Source organism: Colossoma macropomum, unplaced genomic scaffold (genome assembly GCF_904425465.1).
Source record: "Colossoma macropomum unplaced genomic scaffold, Colossoma_macropomum, whole genome shotgun sequence".
NCBI classification, from domain to species: Eukaryota; Metazoa; Chordata; class Actinopteri; order Characiformes; family Serrasalmidae; genus Colossoma; species Colossoma macropomum.
Window position 1 is genome coordinate 1 of NW_023495283.1, and position 11,933 is coordinate 11,933.

Genomic DNA, 11,933 nt, shown 5'->3' on the forward strand with positions numbered 1-11,933 from the left:
CATATACACAGTAAACACAATTATTATACGGACATGGTCTAAGTTGACTAAAATGCTACAATTGGTCAGCTAGTTGATTCAGAGGGACCAGCCTGAGATTCAATGCATAAGATGTCTCTAGCTGGACTTTTCATCTTTGGTGTTCTTTATTTCATTATTATTTTTTAAATACATCAAATAAAACACACTTGATTATGTTAAAAGAGAGAAGTCCTAAGTAATTTATTCCGTTAGAAGATATATCAATAATAACTGAAAAGTTAATAAGTAGAATATTTTCATTTGGATTAAGTTTATTAGGGGCTTTTCACCTATAACATATAACAATACAGGGCCAAGTTTTTTAAGCTGATGTCAGCTGTTAACCTGTAACGTTTAACATTTTATTTTTTCTCAGACAATGTTACAGCTAACGGGAATTCTAATGGAGCTCCATGTGTTTTTCCATTGTTTTACAATGGAGCGTTTTACAACGACTGTGTTAGTCTTGATCACCCTAACCCATGGTGCAGCACGACTGATAACTACACCAGAGATGGAAAATGGGGAGAGTGTCTCGACTATGGTAATATTCCTTGATTCTCTGAAATGATCGCTTATGTTTAATCTACTGTATTAGCATGTATATACATGTGGAGCCATTCACTCTTATTCAATCCTCTTGTTGTCAGATGTTTGTCAGTGTCACAACAATCTATCTGATCCATGGAGGAACATTGGTTTTAACCTCAGCTTTTTCCCTGGTTGGCAAATTCTTGACCTTAACTTGCAAGAAGGATGGTACCGCTTTACCAATATTGGTGGAGACCGTATGGCCTACTACCACTTATGTGACATTGTCAGTGATGACAGTAATGATTTTTGGCTTCATTACAGTGAAGGTTCTGCAGACTTTTCCTCATACACATGTACTCAAGTCACTGACAGTGTACAGAATCTAGACTGTGGTGCAGGACTGATCCTCTACTACCTTGTTCCAATCACAGGAGCTTACAGGACACGTGAGTAGGTTTAAAGCCATCACATGATTTTGTCATAAGATGAAAGTGTTGAGAAATGACTTTGTAGAATTATAGGATTCATTGTAGACAGGGGTGGAAAAAGTACAATACTCCTGTACCTGAATAAAAGTAAGGGTACTCTTAGTAAAATACTACTTGAGCAAAATTAGAAAATTACTTACTTACGAATGTCTTTTAATATCAAAACTAAAAGAGTTTTGAGTTATTATTATGATTAAAGAGCTGTTTGGCTGTATATATATAAAAACCTTTCATGTTTTCAGTCATACAGGTCTCCTTAATAGAACTTATTCAAAATATTACGAAAGATCATTTCATTTGTGATCTCCATATGTCATATCTTCCACATGTTGATCAATGAAGGGAATTTGGCCTCTGTGTCACCTCATATTAATACCCCAGTAAAAAAAGCCATGGATGGCTGCTTAAGAGTTCCTGAAAACTCAGCTGGACTTTATATATTAATGAGATCATACTTTAGTTTTACTGCTAGTTTACTTTTTTTTTTCTTATCAACAAGGGATACCAGTTATTGTGACACATGTGGTTTTGCTGCAAATGTTACTGCATATTTACTTTGTTTACAATATACAACCCCATTTCCAAAAAGTAAAATGTAAATAAAAACAGAATTCAATGATGTGCAAATCATTTAAGCTCTACATTTTATTCAAATCATTACAAAGACAACATACAGACTGTTATCAACTAAAAAATATTTGCTCATTTTGAATTAACATATTTCAAAAAAGTTGGGACAAGGACATATTTACTGTGTTTGATCTTCCTTTACCAACACTCTGTAAGTGCTTGGGAACTGAGGAGGCCAGTTACTGTAGTTTTGAAAGTGAAATGTTTTCCCATTCTTGTTTGAAGTAGGATTTCAGCTGCTCAATATTTCGGGTTCTTCTGTGTAATGTTTTCAATGGGTGACGGTGGGTTTTAAATGGGTTACTATGGAGCCATGCTGCTATAATATGTGCAGAATGTGGTTTGGCATTGTCTTGCTGAAATGAGCAAGGCCTTCCCTGAAAAAGATGTCTTCTGGATGTCAGCATATGTTGCCAAAACCTGTATGTATCGTTCAGCATTAATGGGCCCTTCACAGATGTGCAAGTCACCCATGCCATTTGCACTAATGCACCCCTATACCATGCATGAATACTGGCTTTTGAACTGTACACTGATAACAAGCAGGATAATCCCTCTCCTCTTGAGCTCAGAAAATGCGCTGTTTATAATTTTCAAAAGATTTTGGCCTTGTCCCTTGCATACAGCAATTCTTCAGGATTACTCCAAATTCTCAAAAAAATTTCCCACACATTCACTCCTCCCTGTCTTTACTTCTGAATGACTCAGCCTCTCTGGGATATTCTTTTTATACTTAATGATGTTACTGACCTGTTGCCAATTAACCTTATTAACTATGGAATGTTCCACCAGGTTTTTTTTTGTTTGTTTGTTTTGTTTTGTTTTTTTAGCATTACACAACTTTACCAGTCTTTTGTTGCCCCTGACCCAATTATTTATTGTGTTGCTGGCATCATATTCAAAATGTGCACATATTTTTTTTTACAAAACAATAAAATTTCTTTCCACATTTGATGTATTGTCTTTGTACTATTTTCAATTAGATATAGGGTTTAAATGATTTGCACAACATTGCATTCTGTTTATATTTATGTTTTGCACAGCACCCCCAACTTTTTTGGAAATAGTGTTGTATATTTGAAAAATAAATAAATATGTAAATAAATATGTAGTGGATGTTGTATCTTGTTAGGCCTCAATTGACCGGTTAGGTCTGGTAAGGTAGATCAAGAAAAGTCATTAGGAATTGTCAGCTGATAACATTCCAGAGCATAATAAATTCCCTGACTCTTTGTGCTAAAACTCAACAACCATAGGATCCTCTAATGAACAGCTGGCAGTGGGTCTGAAAATAAAACTAACTGATGCATACAAAGCAGCTGATGCTTACAAAGCAGACAAAGACTATAAAAAAATATCAAAGCTCTTCCAGCTCACAATTTCCACTGTCCAAAATTTCATTACGAAATAGCAGTTAATGGGAACTGTGGAAGTCTAGCTAAGATTTGGAACACCAAGAAATCTGTTTGGTGGGGCTGCTCATATGCTAGTCAGAGGGTTAAAACAAAACTTCTAAACAACATAATGTACAAATTCAAAGCTCTGTCTTTAGGAATGTGGCTGGTGTGCTTTAATAAACTATTTCTTCCACAGGTCATTCCTCCTGCAGTGCATCTTCCTGTGGGTTCAAAGCTCCCTGTAATTCTTCTGATGGCAGCTGCATGTGTACCTGTGATAATGGCATCCAGACCACAGACATCTACAGTACATGCAGAGGTACTGATTATGCAGAACAAAGAATAATGTATCAGTTCTGAATTAAACACTGAGATTAATCAATCAGTTAATATAGTTGCATGTAGTTGTGTAAAGCTATCCAAAACAAACAAAACAGTGGAAAGTAGATTATAAAAGCAAATTTCCAAAAATGTCTGACATGGAGAGGCAAAGGCAGGAAGTCTTTTTTTATCATGGTCATTAGGACAGGCAGGGGTCAAAAGACAAAAAGGCAAAGAAATCCAATACATGATTAAATTTGTTAAAACCATGGAAAGGAGAAAAGGGAGAAAACAAGACCAAAAAAAAACAAGAAATGCAGCTAAAATTAATAGAATTACAAAGCTACAAACCCAGTCCCAAGAAAATTGAGACAGTAGGTAAAATGCAAATAAAATAGATAGCAGTGATCTGTAAATCCACTTTGACCTGTATTTGAACACAAACAGTACAAAAGACAAGATAAGTAGTACTACTGTACTTCAAAAAGGAGTACAATGCTTCTTGGAGATACAATGTCTTCCGATGACTAAATCCACTTCGAAGGTGGTTCGAGTTACTGGAACGCAATGTCTCCACAATTCTTATCATATCTTGATGCGTGAAAGGACCCCCTTTATTTACTTTTTATTTGTTTCAGACTATTGTGGCATTACTGCAATCGTGTATGACATGTTGGACATGGATACCAACAGATTGCATGGCAAAATGAAAAAGAAGGATGAAGCGAAAACAAATAATGACATCAATAACACACTCAACAACCCAGTCCTGGCACAGGCTATGGTGAGTTAAGTGTATCAGTGATTGTACTATACTATAGTTTACATTTTAAAGAAAAAATACCTTCATTTCAGTTGAATGAGACAGTTTGGTCTTAGAGTGACAGGAGTAAACTTATATATTCTATAGTCAGACATGTTGTCCACAGAAAAGGTAGGAGAGAAAAGAGACAAAATTATTGCCTGTCCTTACTTGTATTCGCAGTCAGTGACATATCTTAAGGCCTGCAAGAATGTTTTTTTTTTTTTTCAACAAAATTTGCCCCACCCACTGGTAATCAAAATGTAATTGGCTGATTCCACTGTCATGTCTTTTTTATGTTGGTAGTATCACTAATTCCAAATTATGTTGGACAGCCATAGATTTCAGTCCAGCTCCTAAAGGCCTAAACAAGAGAAGAACACTCCTGGCTGTATTGACATCACAGAAGACCATCAGATATCATCTGATTAGATAATTATCCAAATCATTTGGGGAATTTGTGGAAAAGAATGGTACTAAAACATGATTAGTGTTTTGTGGGCGGTAAAGTTTCATTTTTATATATTTGGATTTCTTTTAAGAAAAATGTTAGAATGTATAAATCATTGTTTGCAACCAAGACAATCAGCTACCAGTTTTCTTCCGAAATTAATGCCTTTTAAAACTCAAAGAACACACTGAGTTCTGATCATGATCCTAGCTAAAGGTCCCAATACAGGAGGTTGGCTTTAACTTGTCAATTTTTTCATTGTTCACAATTTTGCATGCGTGTAATTAGGTTAATTTGCTCCGCTGGCCACAAACGATGCACGTATAATGTATGCTCTATGAATAATGTCCAATAAATTATAAGATCATTTTTTGTCCAGAATTTTTCCAATTCCAAGGTAAACTGGCCTAATGTTGGGTAATGCTTGTGTCCTCTATCAGAAGCTGATGTTGCTTGTTCCATCCTCACAGGTTTAGCAAACATACACAGTCTCTCTCTATTCAAGTAAAATTCTAAGTAAAATATCCAGCTAAAGCTAATTACCAGACAAAAGCTAACTAGCACACATAACTGAGCTAACAAGCTGGCTCATCTGTTTCTCTATCTGTCTGTTGTCCTTTTGATCCGTATTTCATTCGTCCATTCATCCAGCCAGGCATGCTAGCATTCCATGTTTGTTAATTCCCTGAATGTCCACCTAGCAGTAAAGATAATAAGAAGCCTATTTTCTTTAAGGCATTGCCACTTAGGAGTTGGCCAATGTTTTTCATGACTTGTGGACACAGGAGGATGTAAAACACCACCTGCACATGTAAAGCCTGTTTGACTCATTTCTCCACTCACACGATTGTTCATAGTTCTTCACTCTTCACTTGATCAAATACTGTGTTTTGTTTACATGTAGGTGCTTGCTGTTTAATTAACAGATGTTAGTACCTGATTCATGTGAAACATCTTATGATACTTGGAGGAAAAAAAACAATCCATCATTAGCGTAACCAGTCATGCACGCACTCTGCATATTATCTATGATCAAAGAATTGCTAACTGTTTTCAAAATCTCTTCTACATCTTGCTTTGACTAGGTGGTTGGTGTTAATGGCTCTAAGTTATGTTTGACCTGGGAGAACTGGGTAAATGACAGTTGCAGAATCATTCCAATCGACAGTAATCGTACTATGTGCTCCTGTGATGACCCAGAAAACACTGATGACATCAACCAAGGGTTTACAGGAGGTAAGTGTGTAGAACAAGTGCACCTACATTGCATGGGAACTGGTGTAATGACCTTCACACTTTCCATGAAATTTAAAGTGTCCAGGACATGTGCAGGAATTTCTGGATACATGGGCGAAAATTCCCACAGACACACTACAAAATTTTGTAGAAAGCTTCCCAGAAGAGTGGAAGCTGTATGTTTAGCTAATGGAAGCTATCCAGTCACAAAACCTGTATAGCTTGCTGACATCTTCTATGAATTTCCCCCAGCCTACCTGGTTTAGTTGTTTGTTGAGCATGTCAGTCCTCTCCTTACTTGACAATATCAGGAGGGTGGTGTTATGGTTAGTGTCGCTAATCTAAGTAAACAGACAGTATAGTTTAGCCCAGCTAATTAGACTATGGCCTACTGATCTAAACCATTAGTTTTTAGCTTAGCTGTCATTGACATGAAGCACATGCAGATATTAGCTTACTCATTCCCTAACTAGCTAACATTAGCAAAACGAAACATAGTGGTGCTCTGGCAAATTGTGTGACCTTGTTGTGTAACAAACCTCTTTGAAAAACTGTCTGACTACTTTATCTGAAGTGGACTCTAATCCAGCAGTTTGTAACTCTGCACAGAATGGAACCACAGCCTTATACTAAATGCACAAACATGTATTTACACCCATAGTATTTACGAAACATACAACCAGTTATCATCCAGTGTTGTATTTAAGTAGTCTTTTGATTAGAAACAGGCTTTGAATCTAAATCAAGTTTTAAGTCTCTGTTTGAAGCAAAACAAATGACTGATCTCACCAAGTGAGTAACTTGAGTCCAAAAAGGTGTTGTCTCACAGGCTACATCTTCAGATGAACAGTCCGAGTGAGTGCAAAGTGGTTAGATGTGATGATCCTAGTCCTTCAGGTCCATGTAGAACTCCAACATTGATGAAGATGGAGCATTTGGTCAGTGACCCTCCATTCCATTGTACATAGTCTGTCCAATCACAGCACGAAAAGGTAATAAAAGAAAGTCCTTCTACAACACAACAGAAAACACCATCAATGTTCTCATCAAAATTATTTCAATAAACACACCTTTGTTCGTACAATTATCCTCTTGTACTTACAACCCCATTTCCAAAAAAGTTGCAATGCTGTGCAAAATGTAAATAAAAACAAAATGCAATGATGTGCAGATCATTTAAACTGTATATTTCATTGAAAAGAGTACAAAGACACTGATAAAGTTGTGTAATGCTAATAAAAACACATCGTGGTTGAAGACTGCATGAGCAAATAGTGCAACAATTCAAGAATAACATTTTTCAACATAAAATGGCAAAGAACCTTTGTTTTTCATCATATATGGTACATATTAACATTAAAAGATTCAGAGAATCTGGAGAAATCTCTGTATGTAAGGGACAAGGCCAAAAACCAGTACTGGCTGTCCATGATCTTTGGGCCCTCAGGTGACACTGCATTAAAAACAGACATGATTCTGTAGTGGAAATCACTGCATGGGCTCAGGAACACTTCTGAAAACTATTGTCTGTGAAAACAGTTTGTCGCTGCATCCACAAATTAAACTTAATACTCTAAAATGCAAAGACACTGTACATAAATAGGATCCAGAAATGCTGCCACCTTCTCTGGGCCCAAGCTCATTTAAAATGGACTGAGGAGAAGTGGAAAAGTGTCCTGTGGTTTGACGAATCATCGCCATAATCTTGAAACACAGTGGGCACGTAAAAATAAGGTGGCTCTATTACCATATCCTGACTACAACATTATCAACTTCTCACATGTTTATTACTAAACCGTATTAAAATATTCCATCAAACAATGGTTTTACTGCAGAAATTGTTTTAGTATGATATTAACAATAAGCAGAAGGTTTATATGACCTTATAAACCAAACAGTAGATCTATAAGATCTACTCAACTGAGCATCAAATCTATACAATCTAACTGATTAAGCAATAGAGCTTTATGACCCAACATTTGTATAATGTTGACAAAAATATTCAAGTAGTAATATTCAGTAAAAAAAAAAATTCTGAAATTTTGAAATGTTTGTTTTGTGTAATTACTCTAAAGGTTTATATTGGTTTAAATCTTTGAGTGCAGTGAAGAAATGTTTTCCATTGCATCAGCTAATAATATTTGTGTCAGTTAAGCATTATGCAATTCAAATATATGTGTAACTAACCCTAATACTCTACAAACTGCTACAAAATCATAGCTCACCCTAATTTTACCGCATTAATGGTTCTGTGAACTTCTTCTGGCTTACAGAGCATTTGGACATGTTAATCGTTGTGGTCATGCCAGTGGGGCTGTTGTTCCTGAGCTTGACCCTACTGACCTTTGTTCTTTGTGGAAGACAACTAAATGTAACCAACACAGCTCAGGTCAACCTGTGCATAAGCCTGCTGTTGGCCCACCTCCTCTTTCTGTTCAAAGGGGGATTCCTAAAGTACATACGTGCTAATCAGGTGAGAAATATTAGCTTCATACTAGTCTCAGTTCCAAACATGCAAAGTTTCAAACTGCTTTGTTACTTTTACATATTTATATTAATTGTTGTTCTACTTTTAATAATAATAGTTTTTAAGACATCTTTTAGCTTGTCTGTCATAATTAACTAAGCATGAACTAAATAAGTGTGTTTGGCCAGTAAGCGGACGCTTGCAGATATAAAACACAAAAGAAGCTTTACTTGGGGATTCTGGCAAGTATAACATCGTCAAAAAACAGGCATGGGTCAGTTCCAAAGTAAACAATAGAATACACAAGGTGACCATAACCGACAAGGGAAAAAACAGAGCAAAGTCCAAAATACATGCAAATAGTCAAAACCGAAAATCCAAGAAACCAGGCAACAGTACAGAAGGGCAAATCCAAAAACAAAATAATTGTTACTTGTGTATTAATAAGTGCTAATGTCATTTTAGGCAAACAGACCAGATGCTAGTAAAATAATAAGCATGTTTTATTTTCAAAGGGGCCAACCAGAGGAGTAGTAAATAAACCAGGCCAGGTCAGAACCATGAGTGCAGTAAGCAAGGGACAAGTGGAACCAGAGAGCAGAGTGAAAAACATACACAGGTCAAAAGCCAGACCAACAAACAATCCAAAAACTAAAGTACAAAGGGAGAATCCAAAAGAGAAAACGAGGGCTGAAAAAGTGTCAGAAAACACGAAAAAGAACAAGAAAAAATGGTCAGTCCAGCAAATCACCTCCACAAAATGATGCTGCCATCCCCATGCTTCACAGTTGGGTTTATGTTCTTTAGATTCAAAGTCTGACCCTTTCCTCCATACAAAACACTGATTATGGTGGCCAAACAGTTCCATTTTTGTTTCATCTAACCAAAGAACACTGGGTCTTTCTCCTGATGAGTACCTGCCAATGTCAGTCTGGCTTTTTTATGTTGGTGTTTTAGAGGGATTTGTTCCTAGCGTGACAGCCTTTCAGGCCACAGTGATGTAGGACTCTCTTTAAGGTAGATGTAGACACTTTGGCACCTGATGGCTCCAACTTCTTCACCAGTTTCTTGCTGTTATCTTGCAGTGAAGTTGAACATTTTGGACGCAGGTTTGTTTAGTCATGGCTTAATTTGTGTCTCTTTCCAAAACAATGCAGTACCTGTGATGTCTCAACATTTTTATATTTGCATTTGTACAGATGCTTTTCAGACCTTCAGTGAGTTGTGAGGTCTGCAATGTTTTCTGAGGCCTTGGTTCAGTTGTTTGTATTTGCACATGGCATCAAGAGCAAAAGGCTCTAAAGACAGCCACAGGTACATTAGTAATTAAGTCCTAATTATGACAGTTGGCCAATCAGAAGCTTCTAAAAGTAATTATATCAGTTTCCTGGACACTCTGAACTGTTTAAAGAGACAGTCTACTTGGTGTATGTGAAATTTTGATCCACTAGAAATTATATAGCAAATTAAAGCTAAAATAAATCTGTCTCTAGTTAATGATTTTAAAATTACCCCTGATGTGCATACCCTAAATAGACTGCCAAATGTATGGCAGCATGAAATGTGTAAAATTGTAAAAAAATTCTGTATCTCTCTCTTGTCCAGTTGGCGTGTGCAGTGCTGGCAGCCTTGCTGCACTTCCTCTTCCTCTCTTCTTTTGTGTGGATGTTCATTGATGCTGTTCTGCTCTTCATCTCTGCTAAGAACCTTACAAAGATCAGATCAAAGCAGAAGAAGATGCTTGGTTGGAAATATCTGACCGTGATTGGATATGTTATTCCTCTGATCGTGGTGGGTGTGTCTGTTGCAGCGGTGCCTAATGGTTACGGCAGTGAAACGTGAGTGTTGTGGGGGAGCTGTTTCACTGGGTTGGGGCTTAGTTCAAAAACTAAAATTGCACTATACATGGTTAAAAAAACCCAGTATGGAAAAAACACTTGCTTGATGCTAACGCATACTAGAAAATATACATGCTAGCAGAAATTGGTATTCTCTTCACAGGTGTTTTTTATAAACTACTACTAATAAAGTCTCCTGCTCTGTACTAATAAGTCTACTATTAAAATAAAGGTATCATTCTGTAATGATATGAGCGACATATTTGTAATGATTATAGGATGAAGTGTAGGGATATGCCATTCTTTGTGGTGGTATATTACAGATATTAGTAGAAAGTCCAATGTATTTATTATTTGACATGTAGGTACAGTATTGACAAATCTTACACATTAGCTAAAGTAAGCATAATAAAATTATCTGTGATATTAGACAACAAGCTAGCATTAAGATAATAAACATTTAAAAAAAAATCTTTTCTCTTTTTATACAGTGTAATATGTCAGCTTGTACTACAGTTTCTCAGAAATGTTTTGCTCATTAACAAGACATGAATGAAATACAGCTAGCTAAGTTACTTAATATGATCTAAGAGTAGCTAGTTAGCCACAAGGATCAAATCTTGAATATTTCTTTAAAAGGAGTAGATTTCTTTATGAAACACAATTGATGACTGTTTATTTGGGGGAAATCAAAACACAGAACAAGAAAGCTAATGTCAGATTTTTTTCTTCATATAAGGATGAAATCTATTATACATTTTCTCTCCTCAGATGCTGGCTTAAGAGTGACAGGGGACTTTTATTGGAGTTTGTGGGGCCCTGTGTATTTCATTCTTGCAGTAAGTACTGCATAACAAGGAAAGGAGGAAAAAGCAAAAAAGAAAGAACAAAAATAGAGATACAGGTTTTTATGCGACAGTAACGATATGCCCTTTTATTTCTTTGCATCACATTACATCACACTAACACTTTCATTCTGCATTGTTTTTCACTATGCAGGCAAATGTGATTCTCTTCATCACCATCTTCATCACTGTCACTTTCAGCCTGAAAAACCTGAACAATGAGATCTTGCAGAGGACACAAACTCAGGCTGATAAGAAACTCATCAGAAGTGTGCTGTTTAAAACCATGGCCCAGTTTTTCATCCTCGGTTGCCCCTGGACACTGGGTTTGTTCATCAGTCACAGTATCATACTGGAGATTATCTTTGTGATCCTCATCTCCCAGCAGGGCACCTTCATCTTCCTGGTCCATTGTGTCCTCAATCAAGAGGTTAGCCATCACACTGACCACCACTCATATACTATTCTCCCTCCCAAATGTTGCTTTTACTCACACCTGAAATCAGGGTTTACAAACTGAACATTGGTCAATTTCTTTTGCTCTGAACCAAAATATTCTCCGCAGCATTGCTTTTGTCTAAAAATATCACTGTTGTTCACCTTAAAGGCAACGAAAACACAGGAACCACATAGTGAACTGAAATGTTCTTTAATCTTAAAAAAGAAAATAATAATTGCTTACTCAGTGCATTTTAAAATCAATGTCTTTTAATTTACATAGTAAGATGAAAAGAATACAGTAATTGTAACATTTTAGTAAAAATGTCAGTTATGTAAAGGCTGGCTCCAGGGCTGCCGTGCTCCCAGCCTCCAGAGGGAGACAACGCACACCTCCCAGGCTAGTCAAGCCCAATGTCCTACACCTGGGCAGAGAGCTTTATAAGGACAGATAAGGAGACATAC

General features: G+C 36.6%; 1 protein-coding gene across 1 annotated transcript; it reads left to right on the forward strand.

Moving 5' to 3' along the window:
* Positions 1 to 361: 361 nt before the first annotated feature.
* On the forward strand, positions 362 to 11,298 carry LOC118801595 (putative adhesion G protein-coupled receptor E4P). Its single transcript, XM_036561952.1, has 9 exons — positions 362 to 565; positions 672 to 1,001; positions 3,267 to 3,389; positions 4,030 to 4,175; positions 5,730 to 5,880; positions 8,154 to 8,353; positions 9,953 to 10,185; positions 10,957 to 11,024; positions 11,185 to 11,298. The coding sequence occupies exons 2-9, from the start codon at positions 812 to 814 to the stop codon at positions 11,250 to 11,252; spliced, it is 1,179 nt and encodes a 392-aa protein (XP_036417845.1). The 5' UTR covers positions 362 to 565; positions 672 to 811; the 3' UTR covers positions 11,253 to 11,298.
* Positions 11,299 to 11,933: the final 635 nt, after the last annotated feature.

Excerpts from the sequence above, each read along its gene's own strand:
- LOC118801595 (XM_036561952.1), top strand. The coding sequence starts at position 812 with ATGGCCTACTACCACTTATGTGACATTGTCAGTGATGACAGTAATGAT. Across the intron at positions 1,002-3,266 it reads CACAGGAGCTTACAGGACAC|GTCATTCCTCCTGCAGTGCA; the intron begins GTGAGTAGGTTT and ends TTTCTTCCACAG. Across the intron at positions 4,176-5,729 it reads CAGTCCTGGCACAGGCTATG|GTGGTTGGTGTTAATGGCTC; the intron begins GTGAGTTAAGTG and ends TGCTTTGACTAG.